Below are 17,824 nucleotides of genomic sequence, written 5' to 3'. Positions count from 1 at the left end.
GCTATGGCGCCTTGCTAGGTCGTAGCAAATGACGTAGCTGAAGGCTATGCTAACCATCGTCTCGGCAAATGAGAGCGTAATTGTCAGTGATCCATCTTTGGCAAACTCTGCTGTACAACTGGGCGAGTGCTAGGAAGGCTCTCTAGACCTGCCGTGTGGTGGCGCTCGGTCTGCGATCACTGACAGTGGCGACACGCGGGTCCGACGTATACTAATGGACCGCGGCCGATTTAAAGGCTACCACCTAGCAAGTGTGGTGTCTGGCGGTGACACCACACAAAGCATCACTTGTTTTACTTGAGCCAGAACTACACCATTAATGTGAGTCGGATTTTTTAACAGACCTTATATCAGACCCCTGCAAGTGCTCGAAATCTGTTTTGCTGAATTCATCTGAAGCTGTGCCGACATACGTCAATGAACCTCCGATGACTGTCATTCAGTATTCGTGTGAAAGAAACATAGAGTTTAGAATAAGATGCTCTGAACACCTAAAGCACTGTAAAATGGAATCGCATACGTTCACTACATTTGCAAATCACTTCATGTAACAGAACCAGCAGCCTACTGCCATGAAAACGCCAGTAAGCAGTAGTAATAATTTGTAGTCGGTTAATGTCCACCTACCACAACCTAGAAAGATCCACTACAGTAACTTTAATCATAAGTTACGCCATTCTTGTCGCTTGATCAAATTACTTTTCGACATTATAACTCACACGTAAAATTCCTGATAAAGATTTTTCCTACTTGTGGTTTCCAATAAACCTGCAATTTCAGTCCACATGTTCCGAACTACATCCCTGTTATGATATTTTTCATACTCAGGATGCAACAAACTCCTTTTTACTAAACTTATCAAATTCTCACAGTCCACGTTTGGTGTCGTGTTGGCCATTATGACCGAAAGAAAAAACTCATATGAATTTTCACCGACTTTTATCTGAAATCTGTACATTCGGGCAATGAGACCGGCTATATTGTGGCCGCGCATGTACGAGGGCAGTTCAATAAGTAATGCAACACATTTTTTTTCTCGGCCAATTTTGGTTGAAAAAACCGGAAATTTCTTGTGGAATATTTTCAAACATTCCCGCTTCGTCTCGTATAGTTTCATTGACTTCTGACAGGTGGCAGCGCTGTACGGAGCTGTTAAAATGGCGTCTGTAACGGATTTGCGTTGCAAACAACGGGCAGTGATCGAGTTTCTTTTGGCGGAAAACCAGGGCATCTCAGATATTCATAGGCGCTTGCAGAATGTCTACGGTGATCTGGCAGTGGACAAAAGCACGGTGAGTCGTTGGGCAAAGCGTGTGTCATCATCGCCGCAAGGTCAAGCAAGACTGTCTGATCTCCCGCGTGCGGGCCGGCCGTGCACAGCTGTGACTCCTGCAATGGCGGAGCGTGCGAACACACTCGTTCGAGATGATCGACGGATCACCATCAAACAACTCAGTGCTCAACTTGACATCTCTGTTGGTAGTGCTGTCACAATTGTTCACCAGTTGGGATATTCAAAGGTTTGTTCCCGCTGGGTCCCTCATTGTCTAACCGAACACCATAAAGAGCAAAGGAGAACCATCTGTGCGGAATTGCTTGCTCGTCATGTGGCTGAGGGTGACAATTTCTTGTCAAAGATTGTTACAGGCGATGAAACATGGGTTCATCACTTGGAACCTGAAACAAAACGGCAATCAATGGAGTGGCGCCACACCCACTCCCCTACCAAGAAAAAGTTTAAAGCCATACCCTCAGCAGTAAAGTCATGGTTACAGTCTTCTGGGACGCTGAAGGGGTTATTCTGTTCGATGTCCTTCCCCATGGTCAAACGATCAACTCTGAAGTGTATTGTGCTACTCTTCAGAAATTGAAGAAACGACTTCAGCGTGTTCGTAGGCACAAAAATCTGAACGTACTTCTCCTTCTTCATGACAACGCAAGACCTCACACAAGTCTTCGCACCCAAGAGGAGCTCACAAAACTTCAGTGGACTGTTCTTCCTCATGCACCCTACAGCCCCGTTCTCGCACCGTCGGATTTCCATATGTTTGGCCCAATGAAGGACGCAATCCGTGGGAGGCACTACGCGGATGATGAAGTAGTACGACGTTGGCTCCGACATCGACCAGTGGAATGGTACCGTGCAGGCATACAGGCCCTCATTTCAAGGTGGCGTAAGGCCGTAGCATTGAATGGAGATTACGTTGAAAAATAGTGTTGTGTAGCTAAAAGATTGGGGAATAACCTGGTGTATTTCAATGCTGAATAAAACAACCCCTGTTTCAGAAAAAAAATGTGTTGGATTACTTATTGAACTGCCCTCGTAGTAGTGTACCGATTAGCAAAGATCGGCCGTCTTCGGCCGATGTCGATCGTCGGCCGAATCCACCGATTCAGTTCCACTGTGACCGCAGCGTAGCTTGCAGAGGGTTTCCCGTTCGGTTGTGTCGCCAGATGCGTGCCTTCGGGACGGTAAGCGGACCACTCTGCCCCCTAATTTCCTTCGCGTCGCGGTACTACGTCTGCACCGCGACACTTTCATCCTTCTCGAACTTGCATAATACTTTAGATATTCATTAGCATAACGCTTCATCGCTGTAGCTACCTATTGTTCTGTGATTTGTAGCTCCATTCTCCGCTTTTATGTGCTTAGCTCAAACACTGATGCACCGCGAATTACAGAACCGAGAGCAGCTGCAGCATCCAAAAAGCAGTCGATAAAAAAGTTGCACTACCGAAGATACAGGTCTACGATGCAACTTCAACATGGTAAAAGCCCAAAATGTAGCCTGTATTACTTTAAACTTTACATAAAAGTGGCTGTCTGCTGAACTTTCTCAAGTAATTCATTCTTCGCCCATAGAACTCAACCTCATTCAACATGGATAAATGAATACATTCCTGCATGTTGCTTAGTTTGATGCTGTCTGTAAACTCGTTGTCGTCTTGGGTGATGTGTTTTCTAGTTCTTCGCTGGCGTAAGGTTTTCTTTGTAGTGTCTGGTGCAGATACTGTGCAAATACAATACAAATTAAATTACCGACCTACGCAAACTGATCCAATTGAGATCGATCCTTCCGATGTTAAATGTGCATTGTTTCGAAATAGTGGCTCCTTTCCGACACAGATGACGTCATCTTGAGTGGACATCCACCGCAGGTGCCCGTTTACTTCCATGTGCCATGCAGTGCTGCAACACTTACGCTCTAATTTTATCATGTTTCCATTACGTTTTCCCTAGAGAATACTGATTGCTGGAACAAAAACATCTCTTTTATGTAGAAAACGACAAAATAATTGTTTGCGAATTGTACTGATACAAGGGAACTGACAACTTTAAACATGCGACTGGGCAAATACATTAAGTAATTTATAGAAGCTCTCACGTAACATTACGAGCGAACAGAGGTAGACGTATACTGACTGAAACCTCAAGTACGTAGATCACTTGACAGTAATTGCTATAATTCACGTCTTTGTTAAGAAGCATAGACTGCACTCTTTAATGTTATTTCTTCAACATAAGTTATTGTTATTTGTTCCAGCAGCAATGGCCATTCTACGCTCTCCGATGTTGCCTCACATCCGGAGACAGAGATGGAGGTAAGTGGGACTCCTATGAAATCAGTGGAAAGTCCGATTAAATGTTAAGTTTAACTTTTCACTCCAGTTTAGAGACTGTGAATCTTAAGTTTCTGTTTGATTGTCAGACCAATAAAATTCCTTGAATACCGCGTCCATTAAGACCGTGGTTCTCTTTCTTTCTTTATATTTCCAAAACTATTTCAAAATCTTTATTTCAAAAACCTTAATTTTGTTTCTCTTTTAGTTTTTTAAACAAATTCTTTATTAAACCCCAGGTTTCTTATGCCAGTGACATCGAGCTCCTTGGCATCAAGGCGAGATGCGACGATGTGGTAAGAAAATGTTGAACTTTAGTTCTCAAAATTCCTAAACTGTTTTACATTCGTTTGTAATTATCATGAATGTTATCGAATCAGGATTGAAAACAAGCAGAATACAGAGGTTTCAATGAAGGTTACATAAACGTCCTGTAGATTCAAGAATTGTGTCCACAATATCACAGTGGGACTGCTGTTCACTGTGTTGGTGTTTGCCCTTTTATTTTATGAAGTTACGTTGAAAGAGTGAGACGTGGAATACTGTTAGAAGCGCACACATCATTGGTGCTTGTTTAGTGTGTGCCAGTAAAAGGCATACTACTATCATACACAGCGTATCCCAAAGTAATGAAATATCTAGAGGTGATAGATATCGTCATGGGAACATTTTTTTTAGAGACAAAATGTTCAGTGTCGCTTCGCGGAGATGCTAGGAGTCGTATAGTGTTCGCTGACCCCGGGACGACGCGATCTCACCGAAGTAGCAGGATCTACTGATCAGGGTTGCTGCATACTACGTACACAAGTAAAAAAAATGTTCAAATGTGTGTGAAATCTTTGGGACTTAACTGCTAAGGTCATCAGTCCCTATGCTTACACACGACTTAACCTAAATTATCCTAAGGAAAAACACACACACCCATGCCGGAGGGAGGACTCGAACCTCCGCCGGGATCAGCCGCACAGTCCATGGCTGCAGCGCCCTAGACCGCTCGGCTAATCCCGCGCGGCCTATCCAAGTAAACTGAAAGTATTTTTCCAACGAGAAAATCTCTATAAATGAATGTCACTAAAACTAAGGAAGACATTTCCGATGCGAATCAGGAACTTTAACTGACTTGGCTTAGCTTGGAGGACACCCTGTCATATGGAACACGTGACTAGTTTTTTTTTTTTTTTTTTTTTTTTTTTTTTTTTTTTTTTTTTTGCCATCAGTCTACTGACTGGTTTGATGCGGCCCGCCACGAATTCCTTTCCTGTGCTAACTTCTTCATCTCAGAGTAGCACTTGCAACCTACGTCCTCAATTATTTGCTTGATGTATTCCAATCTCTGTCTTCCTCTACAGTTTTTGCCCTCTACAGCTCCCTCTAGTACCATGGAAGTCATTCCCTCATGTCTTAGCAGATGTCCTACCATCCTGTACCTTCTCCTTATCAGTGTTTTCCACATATTCCTTTCCTCTCCGATTCTACGTAGAACCTCCTCATTCCTTACCTTATCAGTCCACCTAATTTTCAACATTCGTCTATAGCATCAAATCTCAAATGCTTCGATTCTCTTCTGTTCCGGTTTTCCCACAGTCCATGTTTCACTACCATACAATGCTGTACTCCAGACGTACATCCTCAGAAATTTCTTCCTAAAATTAAGGGCGGTATTTGATATTAGTAGACTTCTCTTGGCCAGAAATGCCTTTTTTGCCATAGCGAGTCTGCTAGGTTGTAGGCGACACATATTTCAGTGTGCCTACTGCTTGCTGCCTCTCAGGGGCATAACCAATAAAGAACGACGTGTAACGTCGTCAAGTAGCGTCAGCGATCATTTCGTCTTTGATAGAAGTTGTTCTCCATGAAGTGATGTATCACCCCTAAATGTCTGAAGCAAATAGAGTTTACAGCTTCTTGAAATGACAGTAATATCTCGTATAAGTGATAAATGGTGGAAGACAAGTGCTTTTGAATGCTATTACAGACGGCTAAACTATAAGATGTTTCAAAGAGCTTCATTCGATTTCACAACACTAGGCCATACCACAGTTTTCATATTGGTTCCCGCAGATCACCGAAATTAAGCACTTTCAGGCTTGGATGGGTCACCGTCTGGATCTGTGGAGCGCTGTTGGCAAGTTGGGTCCACTCAGCCCTTGAGAGGCCAATCGAGGAGCTATTTGATTCAGAAATGTACGGCTCCGGCCACGAAAACTGACAAATGCCGGAAGGAAATTGCCTCTCCATATCCACATTCTGTGTCATCCTCCACCCATAGGTATCACTCAATGGTGAGCGAAGGATAACACAGTGGTCGATCGGTACCGTTGGACCGGACTGTTCGGATAGAGCTTCGTTTTTTGTTTTATATCTTTTACATGAATGAGGATACAAACTTTGGATGAATTGCAACTTGTGGACGAGACAAAAAAAGTTTTTACTTGCAAGAGCGATTTCACAACGATATATCGATTTCGCAACAGTATACCTGTTACATACTCGTATACGCCCACACATATGAAGGCTTGAAAAGCAAGTCGGTATAAGTAACATTGTATGTGTTCTAAGATAAAAGCGTTGAAAAGTAGTGTTAATATTAGATATAAAATACTACAATTGTTATACTCCTATCTGTTATACAGGATGTTCATTTTAAATGAAGACGTTGAAACGAAAACTACACACTGGACGAAAGAAAAATATAATTCCAATTTATTTGTCTCGTAGGGGAACATTCAACGATACCACACTCGACCCTCCACCTCACGCCGTGCGTGGATGGTGGAGAGCAGTTTTGAAATCTTCAATGGAAACCACCGTCTTTTATTACAGATTACGATTATAATGCAAAATTTACATACGGTTTGTCAGAAGCATTTTCTTCGTTTCCCCACTGATGCAATCGGAGGAATAGAAATGGGTTCGCAATCGTAATTTACATGCTACTCAATGGCCCTTGAATATCCAATAGCACGTGGGAACCCACCTCCAGGCTGTGAGGTTAGGGCAGGCCAGTATTTCGTAACTTCTAATTGGAAACCCCCATTCGCAGTGTTGTATACCTCCGACATATCGGACAGGGACTAAGCACCGACCCACTGTGGCCGTTGCTCGAGACGAACGCTGCTCTAGCTTTCCAATTAGAATAAATGTTCAAATTAATACCACCGACTTCAACACACTTAGTGATCCCCTTTTCAAATGACCGTACGCGGGACAGAAGCATATCTGCGGGAATATCAGCACAGTCGTTTCTGACGCGGTTGACCATGTCTTCACGGCCTATTGGCACTTTCTGGTACACCTTATCTTTTAAATGTCCCCACAGGAAGAAATCCGGGGACGTAGGGGGCCAATTAACAGGGCCACCTCTGCCGTTCCACCGACCAGTGTAAACACGGAGTAATACCTCCCGTGCTTCAAGTGTGTAATGCACTGGGCAGTCATCATGCTGAAACCACATACGTCGTTGAACGTCCAGGGCAACATCCCGCAGGCCAAGAGAATCCTCCAGAATATTTTGATCGGATTTGATCGGAAACGGAAGATTCAAGCTAAGTTTAATTTTGTTTTCAGGCAATGGGTAAAAAAAAAAAAAAAAAAGACTAGTGCACATTCGAAAATCTATGTATGTACATACAGCTAAGTATGGCCGATGACCTGCTCCATATGTGTCGAATGGCAATCCCGAGAATGGCAACACACTCTAGGCCACTTTTACTCTTATGTTCTTTTCCTTTTTTTCCATCGGGAAGGATCTTCATTAATAATGAGGGGGTCCTGGGTGCTGTTCCTAGCAGGGTAGTTGATTTTCTTCACTCAGGGACCGGGTCTTTGGGTTCTCCTTATAATTTCCTATCAGGCGCATGTAGAGTCTTGCACTAGCAGGCTGAAGAATCCCAGATCGGATCTTCCGAACAATTATGCGTTACGATCGTTTCATTTAATTATTTTTTTAAATCAACATTTTTAAAATTCATTTTTAGGCGACTTTAAGAGATATTTACTATCAAACAGACAGAAATTGTATGGACAGGACAGCTATAATCAAAGTTTCGCTATTTGAGAGGGCCCCTATGAAAAACCAGTGATCGTAGGACAATGAAACTTTGTAGAAACATTTGTATGAAAGGTAATATATCTAGACTGAAATCTTCATTCTAGAGCGAAGTGTGCACTGATACGAAACTTCACGGCATTTTAAAACTGAGTGCCGGACCGAGACTCGAACACGGGACGTTTGGCTTTTAGGGGTAAGGACTCTACGGACTTAGCTACTCAATTATGACTGACGACCCCTCCTCAAATCTGTATTTCCGGCAGTATCTCACCTGCTGCCTTCAGAGTAGGGGCGCATCATTATTATAAAGTTGGGTACCCATATGGTAAACAGATTTTCGTCTACACTGGCTCAAATAGCGGAAGTTTGATTATAACCACCCCATATTGCGCGAGGAACACGTTGTCTGAAGCTACGTACTGATACTTTAACATATACATGAGTGTAGGACACACTGACGTAGAGTCCTTATGTGAACAGAATTTCCTTGTTCTGAATGCCGGCTGTGGTGGCCGAGCGGTTCTAGGCGCTACAGTCTGGAACCGCACGACCGCTATGGTCGCAGGTTCGAATCCTGCCTCGGGCATGGATGTGTGTGATGTCCTTAGGTTAGTTAGGTTTAAGTAGTTCTAAGTTCTAGGGGACTGATGACCACAGCAGTTAAGTGCCATAGTGCTCAGAGCCATTTCAACCATTTGAAACTGTTCTGAATGCAGGAAAAAGCTATTCTTAGCGACTTAGAGTGATTTGATTACGGCATGCCCATTGGGCATACTTAACTTTGCTGTAACTTTCGAGATCGAAACACACGCACAGCTTATCACCATCTTCCGGAGTCTCAGAAAGGACGAACCATTGTTGTAAGGGACACGGGTACATCATACCGATAACGGAGACAATACACTATAGTGCTAGGAGTGCAGAGCGAGCAGTCACGACATAGTCTCCGGATAATAGTGTGGAAAGAGGACCTGCCACGGGACCTTCTAGAAGGACTACATCAGGAGAAGATCGTAGGATTGTTCAACATGTTCTGATCAATAGAGGGATGAGAAAAACTGTAACAAGAACCATCGGTAATAGGTCAGAGGAAGCTGGGGTTGAGAGCTCAAGTTACCGTATGTGGTTTGCAGCTAACATCGTGTCGCAGACAACATAGACGTGTCTGGTCTAGAGTTAACGTCCGCTGACGCACTGAATGGTAATGTATGTTGTTCACCGATAAGTTTCTCTTGTATTTGTCGTGATTATATCGACTTTAACGTGTCCGTAGATAACCGGGTAAAAGGTCAGGTGAAGCAGTGATTTTCGAGACCCATTCTTGTCCTACTCTTCAAATCGTTGTGTGAGAAGATGCTATTTGATTTGCAGTTGTTGATGGGAGGCTAAATGCTCATGATCCAGTGTGGAAATAAAGGTAAATCCCGCTGTCATACCTAGCATACACTCGTGATCAGGGTACCAAATGCTGGATAATGCAAGACTCCACACTGCAGTTCAAATCACAAACGCCTTGAGGTATTTACGGGTTCTCGACTGTCTTCCCCAGTCTCCTGATGTGTCACTCATAGAGCGTGTCTAGCATGTGATGGGAAAACATACCAGCCTCCAGTCAACAATCTTCATAAACTAACAAAGAATGTCTCTAGAACGGCAAGAAACTCCTGAAGATATTAGGTCTACAACTACGCTTCGTCCGTTTTTTCTCGAATTTAGAGGTTATATTGTGAAAAACTTACAAAAAAATTTTCGCATCAAAGTATTGGCCATCGCTGGTAACTGCTTTCTTCCGTAATGAGATTTTCACTCTGCAGCGGAGTGTGCGATGATATGAAACTTCCTGGCAGATTAAAACTGTGGGCCCGACCGAGACTCGAACTCGGGACATTTGCCTTTCGCGGGCAAGTGCTCTACCATCTGAGCTACCGAAGCACGACTCACGCCCAGTACTCACAGCCTTACTTCTGCCAGTATCTCGTCTCCTACCTTCCAAACTTTACAGAAGCTCTCCTGCGAACCTTGAAGAACTAGCACTCCTGAAAGAAAGGATATAGCGGAGACATGGCTTAGCCACAGCCTGGGGGATGTTTCCAGAATGAGATTTTCACTCTGCAGCGGAGTGTGCGCTGATATGAAACTTCCTGGCAGATTAAAACTGTGTGCCCGGCCGAGACTCGAACTCGGGGCCTTTGCCTTTCGCGGGCAAGTGCTCTACCATCTGAGCTACCGAAGCACGACTCACGCCCGGTACTCACAGCCTTACTTCTGCCAGTATCTCGTCTCCTACCTTCCAAACTTTACGGAAGCTCTCCTGCGAACCCTGCAGAACTAGCTACTGAAAGAAAGGATATAGCGGAGACATGGCTTAGCCACAGCCTGGTGGATGTTTCCAGAATGAGATTTTCACTCTGGAAGGTAGGAGACGAGATACTGGCAGAAGTAAGGCTGTGAGTACCGGGCATGAGTCGTGCTTCGGTAGCTCAGATGGTAGAGCACTTGCCCGCGAAAAGTAAAGGTCCCGAGTTCGAGTGTCGGTCGGGCACACAGTTTTAATCTGCCAGGAAGTTTCATATCAGCGCACACTCCGCTGCAGAGTGAAAATCTCATTCTGGAAACATCCCCCAGGCTGTGGCTAAGCCATGTCTCCGCTATATCCTTTCTTTCAGGAGCGCTAGTTCTGCAAGGTTCGCAGGAGAGCTTCTGTAAAGTTTGGAAGGTAGGAGACGAGATACTGGCAGAAGTAAGGCTGTGAGTACCGGGCGTGAGTCGTGCTTCGGTAGCTCAGATGGTAGAGCACTTGCCCGCGAAAGGCAAAGGTCCCGAGTTCGAGTCTTGGTCGGGCACACAGTTTTAATCTGCCAGGAAGTTTCATATCAGCGCACACTCCGCTGCAGAGTGAAAATATCATTCTGGAAACATCCCCCAGGCTGTGGCTAAGCCATGTATCCGCTATATCCTTTCTTTCAGGAGTGCTAGTTCTGCAAGGTTCGCAGGAGAGCTTCTGTAAAGTTTAGGAGACGAGATACTGGCAGAAGTAAGGCTGTGAGTACCGGGCGTGAGTCGTGCTTCGGTAGCTCAGATGGTAGAGCACTTGCCCGCGAAAGGCAAAGGTCCCGAGTTCGAGTCTCGGTCGGCCACACAATTTTAATCTGCCAGGAAGTTTCAGTCACCAGTGTATTTAGTTGTTAGTTTAGTACGTGTTGTGCAACCATAAACTTTACGTTTGACACAAAATATTGTCCCATTCAGAAAAAAACGAGTCCTCAATTTGACGTCTGCGCTAGGTTCGATTTGCAGCCGCAAACTGTGTGATTTCCCAGTGGTAATTACAGCGATCATCGACTGTACGTGAATTACCAGCTCACAGGCTGTCATCTATCACGTGGAGAGCAGGGCTTCGCCATCCGTGTCCCGCTGTAATACCGGCGTCAATCAGCGCTATCTCATATTAGCGTAAGATTAACGGCGCATTCCAAGCGTCGCCGTACATCAATCATATTCAAGATACTAGAACAGATAGGCCGACAGATGGTTCACATCATCTGATGGTTTTATCGACTGCCGCTCTGTCTATACCTTTTGGATAAAGCAACGCCGGCCGCGGTGGCCGTGCGGTTCTGGCGCTGCAGTCCGGAACCGCGGGACTGCTACGGTCGCAGGTTCGAATCCTGCCTCGGGCATGGGTGTGTGTGATGTCCTTAGGTTAGTTAGGTTTAAGTAGTTCTAAGTTCTAGGGGACTTATGACCTAAGATGTTGAGTCCCATAGTGCTCAGAGCCATTTGGACCATTTGGATAAAGCAACTTCTCTGTGCACAATAGAAAGGTTTTGTAAAGTTAGTGAATGATTTGTTCTATTCCAATCCTCATTAATGGCTGATGAATTTTTCAGAGCAACAAATTAAGCCACATACAAATTATTTACTGTTGGAACGGTGTTTGGGACAAACACATCCGTCGTAGCATAAAGCATTATTTGCCTAGTTCCTGTCTACGTTACATCCGTAAGCGGGGAACTTGAAAGAATATAATCGTGTAAATACGTAGTAATTTGTTAATATGATGAGGTAGAGCGATTATCTTGATATTTTAGTACTTAATCCAAGCGTTATTGCCTTCCATTGTGTGTGTTGATACAGCCCCAGCGAAGAACCAGTACTAATAAGCCACGCAGTCTACATCTACATGGATACTCTGCAACTCACACTTAATTGCCTGCCAGAGGACTCAGTCTGTGTTTGCAAGACCGACGTAACAGATGTGTAAAGTTGAGAACTCGTTGTTTTTGCGGGGTGGGAAGCAAACAGCGAGGTCAATGGTCTGGCTACTTGGACTTTTACAGTGTTTGTAGATTACATTTGCACGTTATGGAAGGAATTCAGTGATTGGGGTAATAGGAATGGACGGAAAACCGGATGGGGAGATCTGAAAATTGGTGCCATCGGACCCACAGCATTGTAACTATGAGTGGCGTCTGTTGTGTTGGACATGTTCGACACCATTCATATCTGTATTCCCCACCAAGAATCGAAAGTGCCATGAGGTTCTACGGGACGCAATGACACCCGTGAAAAAGTTGTTGTTTTCTAACGAATTTTTGATCAATGCATTATTTCGACAATCATATTGTATTTCAGTGTTAACTAAATATTTAAATTAAGGACATTAATTATATAGATGTGAATCCCCGCTCTGAAGTAAGAAACCGTGACTCCTGGGAATTATAAACAACATAGAGAAAGCACATATCCCATAGGGAACTGTTAAGCAACAGAAGACAAATGATTGCAAGTAGCTGACGCATTTAGGCCTTAGTATACATCAGTTACATTTTCATGCATCATTAAATATAGTTAGTATTAGCTAATGTATTGAACACACAACTGAATAATTGTGTATATTCTTATTTTAATTCGTCTATTGTTGTTTGTACTTGGGATCCATCCACTGTTAGTAGAGGTACATGCAGCTGGTTCACAGTACATTTTGTCTACTTCATAATGTCTGAGTATATTGTGCTTTAGAAAACTAAACAAATGGCAACACACAAGGAACTATCCAAGCAGGTAGTCTAGAGGCCTAGAACTGGAAGGTAGTGAAGTTCAGAATAAATGTTAGAGAACTGGTGAAAGGTTAAGTATTTGGGGATAGTTATAGGTTTTTTATCTTGTTTTTAAATTTTAAATCCCATTAGTTTTTTATCTTTTACATAAATTTCTATTATTTTGTTATTTTTAATAATTATTATTGTTTTATCATTATTGTTACTCCAACGATTCGAAAAACATGTGTTTAGAAGACCTATTTCTAGGAAACATGTAAGGGAAATGACACTTCGTTCTTCCTGGATCGTCAGTGTATTTATGAGGAAAAGTATCACCACAGCTGTATCTTGAGAATCTCTACCACAGGACTAGGGCATGCTACACAGTTACTAGAATAAGTGTTCGGAACTCCTGTCAAGTTGTTTGTGTCCACTTAGGCCACAGATTTTTATTATGGACCGAGCGAGGTGGCGCAGTGGTTAGCACACTGGACTCGCATTCGGGAGGACGACGGTTCAATCCCGTCTCCGGCCATCCTGATTTAGGTTTTCCGTGATTTCCCTAAATCGCTACAGGCAAATGCCGGGATGGTTCCTTTGAAAGGGCACTGCCAATTTCCTTCCCCATCCTTCCCTAACCCGAGCTTGCGCTCCGTCTCTAATGACCTCGTTGTCGACGGGACGTTAAACACTACTCTCCTCCTCCTTTTATTATGGGTTAGACTTCCCATATTCTGCTTTTTACGGCGTGATACTTTGTGGATTGGTCAAGGTCCAGTTTGCATCTCTTCTTTTCCCTTTGAATCCGTATACGTTTCGTCGGTATGTCAAAACATGTGACGTTTCAGATATTTTGGTTTACAGTTTTCGTAATATATAGTGTGTGTTTCAGAAGGGATTGTACCACATTTTTATTGTTGTTACACCTTATCTGATGGAGTACTTATGTACTATATATGATTAGAGATAAGAGGGTATCGGATTGTCTTAGGCACCTGCGCTCACCCCTGAGACAATGAAGCTGTAGCAATTAGTTTGTAGATGTTTAAATATGTTTTCGGGTTCCTAGGTTTTATTTCGAGTAGGGTTTTACTATGGAGGAATATACTATTTGAAGTGGGTATTTTAGTTTTGTTTCTTGCGGTTAGGTGTTTGTGTTTATCACACAAAGGTGTAATAGTGAACGTAATACTTGAGGGCTGGTATATTTGCTGATTTAAGTGTACATAGTTATCAAAGGTTTTGAGAGGAGGAGCTTTTCAATTATTGGAGACAGCTTTTCACAGAATTGTGTGGTTCATGCACAGTTGCAATGGGTACGTGGTTAGCCTGCACCAGGTTGGTTTCACTTTTACCGTTAAGTTCTTACATCGTGTATACAGCTTTGGAATACGTCTTTAAACATCAGTGGACAGTTTTAGTTGGATCTTGTATAATATTTGGGACCCTTTGTTAAAATTTTGCCGTGACATATGGTGTCGTTTTGATGATTGGTTTGAAACGAGCGAAAGCTGCCGTTTTGAATGTCCATTGTTTTTACATATGACGACAGCCATGTGTTTTGTGACCGTGATTCAGGTCTATTCTGTGTTTATGTTTTATACGCTTATAGATTTATGGGCTAGAGGAGAAAAATGGAGATACTGACATATATTCTCCATTGGTACTTCGTAGAATGTTACCTTAAGATTACTTCAACTAATACATTAAGGTACCATACTTTTAAGTGTACTTTGTTTTGTAGTTGTTTAGTTTTCAAATTTTGGCATTGTATTATTGTTCTTTGCTAGACAGGGTCTGAGAATGGGGGGTAATTTGCCGCCGAGACTAGTAGTATGATAGATTAAAGACATTCTCAAGATACAGCTGTTGTGGCCGGCCGCGGTGGTCTCGCGGTTCTAGGCGCGCAGTCCGGAACCGTGCGACTGCTACGGTCGCAGGTTCGAATCCTGCCTCGGGCATGGATGTTTGTGATGTCCTTAGGTTAGTTAGGTTTAAGTAGTTCTAAGTTCTAGGGGACTAATGACCACAGCAGTTGAGTCCCATAGTGCTCAGAGCCATTTGAACCATTTGAACAGCTGTTGTGGTACTTTACCTCATATACTGAGTGGTTATAATTAAACTTGCCCTATTTAACACGTTATATCACGGAAACTAATTACCGTAAAAGTACCAAACCTGGTAGCATTAATGTCCAGCGTATGGGGTGCATGATTTCCATGCGTCACAGCGCCACCGTCCTTTTCCAAATATGGCCGCCAGGTGGTGTGATGAGTCACCGTGATTCACACAACCGACCAGTCACAGTGCACTTGTTAACTTGTCAACATGAGCTTGGACAAAGTGAGCAGGGCATTATTGGTGTGGTGTGCATACTGTAAGATCTTCGGTACACACACCATCAGATTATTTGACTTGTCGCTCTAACGAAGTAGGCGAGTGTCAGCAATATGTCTCGTGGTCTTATCGTGGCGTGTTTATCTTCTGCCATTAGGTCAGATGATAGAAATGCCACTTGCACGCTTAGAGTAGCAGATTGACGGAGACCAACTTTAAACAGATCTTGATTAAATTTCACACACATTTATTAAAATAATAACAAGCATAAAATTACTTAACTTGATTCTGGATGCTATTTGCAATTGACAATCTGAAGTTCCTTTGGTCTTGGTACGTTAATCTTATTCTCACATTTCTCTGATACTTGACAAAGTGTCTATTCATTTATCTTCATGGCTATCTACAGGAATATGGTAATCTTATTAGGCGCAGACTGAAACTTGACTATAGACTGGTACAGACCAATGTAGACTGGTACAGACTAATGCAGACTGACTAATCGGAGGTCTGTACACTCGTTATAATACCTTGCGCTTTCATGTATCACTGCGCAAGTGTGATCCACGAGGAGAAAAGGTTCTACATTAGCAGCAATCTCATTGGCTGCGTTACATATTAATACGCGGATCGGCGGAAGCAGAATTTGGTCCATCTCTATGGCAGCGCCATCTGGTATTGCGGAGATGGACGAGCGCTGCGCCTGCGCTGTTGTGCTTAGCCGGGCGCCCTCTAGTGGGAAGGTTGTGTACGCGCTGACTACGCGGAACTATGTACACAACAATTGGTGAAGCTGTGTTACCAAAGCAATAGTAATGCTGCAGTTATACTTCGAGAATATCACCGGCTGAGAGGATTACGGATGGGTCCTCTTTCTCCATCTGCTGTGCGCAGCATGATAGAGAAGTTCGAATCAACTGGAGAACTGGGCGTCGCTCCGGGAAGAGGCCGACGATCGGTGCACCACAGGTGGTTGACGACATCGCTGTTGCTATGGCAGACAACACGGCGCGCTATTCCCGATCATTAGGCAGTGCGTGTGCTGTTTCACGACAGTTGAACAACACGTGGTGCACTGTACAGAAGGTGCTTCGAACCGTTCTCAAATGGTATCCGTACAAGATCCACATCGTACATCAGCTTGCACCACAGGACGCACAACGACGTGTTGACTACGCTCTCCACTTTCTCGCAAGGATTGAAATTTACGAGGGCTGGACATGAACCACCGTATGGACAGACGAAGCTCATTTTTTCCTGACGAGTGAGGCGAATACTCAGAATTTTCGAGTTTGGGGATCTTCATCTCCAGTTACAATGCATGAAGTACCTCTATACGGTGAATGTGTCACCGTGTACTGTGGATTTATGGCTATCTTCATCGTTGGTCCATTCATTTTTGAAGAGGTACGCAGTGTGACTGGCCTGCATTATTGCGATTTGCTTTGCCAGCATGTCATATCCGCCCTACAGGAGAAGCGCATTAACTCCACAGTTTTCATGCAATTTGAGGCCGCACCGCACATCGCTCCTGAAGTTCACCTGCTTCTCCGAAACACATTTGGAAACGATCGAATTCCTGACCGGCACGATCAGCTCATCTCCCCCCCCCCCCTCCCCGCCTTTGTGATTTCTGATTGTGGGGCTGCCTAAGGACGGGGTTCATCAGAAGAATATTTACACATAAGCTGATCTGACCTGAGGCGCAGCATATCAAGAGAGGTAGCCAGCATACTTACGGACATGCTCTGTTTTGCTGTGCAGAATGCGATCCTGGGCTTTCAGACTCTTCTGGACACTGATGGACGCTATGCTTTCGTTGCAGTAATGGTACCGGTATGTAATTATATGATGTACCGAAGCAGCACATCAAAAGTGTTTCAATTCAATTGATTCTGCATTGTTTCTCTTCCCCATGTCCTTGGCATTAAGGCTAGTAAGTTTTATATTCGTACGGTATTTATTTTCCGTTTTATAACGTGTTAAATGGGGAGAATTTAACTATAACCACCCGGTGTGTCATCAGCTAAAGTCCCTCCCCCATGCAGTAAGATGGACATCCATATATTATCACTATATCTATTTATCTCACAATGACTGTTTCAAGTGTCACGTGTCAAGTAGTAACTGAAGATGAAGATTGTCAACAGATTACTAGCTAGCAAGAGGAAACTGTTTTCGTGTTCAGTCATATTCATATATTTCACTTCACTTCTACGATAATAAAGAACTTTTTCGTCGTCAATGTGAAAGGAGCTTCCTTCCCTCCCGCTGCACTTCCATGAGGGTGACGAATCTGAGCACGGTGGCCCTTCGGTCGCTTCTCACTCGTCGACTCGTCTTCTCTGACCGAAACGTGTTAGTGTACCAGTCGTGAGTCAATACGAAAGCTGAATGAACGATTTTGATGTTGCAAAGTAGCAATCGCAAGCCGCAATAACCGGCAGTCACGATCGGATGGCATCTAGCGAGTCGGTGTTTTGTGAGACTCTGATTGGTATAAGACGAAAAATAAGTGATGCGGCGTGTACAACTGCAAATTTGCGTCATTTAGAAGAAGAGCGATGTCCGGAATGAGTTAGATGCCGTAGTATAAACTTCAGACGGAAAACATACAAATTTCGCCCATTGCAAACAAAGTGGTTGTTCCGTCTTCACCACGAGAAAGGACATGAACTCCGCCAAACAAAGAGGGCGCACACAGCAACGTCACTGTTACATCCCTGCTGCTTCTGTATTCCTTTGGTCATGACAGCTTTTGTTTTTGGGCTAA

General features: G+C 43.7%; 1 protein-coding gene across 6 annotated transcripts in view; it reads left to right on the top strand.

Moving 5' to 3' along the window:
* Nucleotides 1–17,824, top strand: part of LOC126252976 (uncharacterized) — an 802,035-nt gene that overhangs the window by 773,850 nt on the left and 10,361 nt on the right. For 2 of the 6 annotated variants that reach the window (XM_049954001.1, XM_049953996.1), the window contains 2 exons: nt 3,546–3,603; nt 3,861–3,917. In XM_049954001.1, coding sequence (XP_049809958.1) covers nt 3,546–3,603; nt 3,861–3,877 — 75 coding nt within the window. In that variant the 3' untranslated portion in view covers nt 3,878–3,917. The remainder of the gene's footprint in view (nt 1–3,545; nt 3,604–3,860; nt 3,918–17,824) is intronic. The other 4 variants (XM_049954000.1, XM_049953998.1, XM_049953997.1 and 1 more) reach the window with 3 other exon arrangements.

This window comes from Schistocerca nitens, chromosome 4, assembly GCF_023898315.1.
Source record: "Schistocerca nitens isolate TAMUIC-IGC-003100 chromosome 4, iqSchNite1.1, whole genome shotgun sequence".
Lineage (NCBI taxonomy): Eukaryota > Metazoa > Arthropoda > Insecta > Orthoptera > Acrididae > Schistocerca > Schistocerca nitens.
Note: the sequence above shows the minus strand (reverse complement) of the source record. Positions and strands in the feature narration are given on the sequence as shown.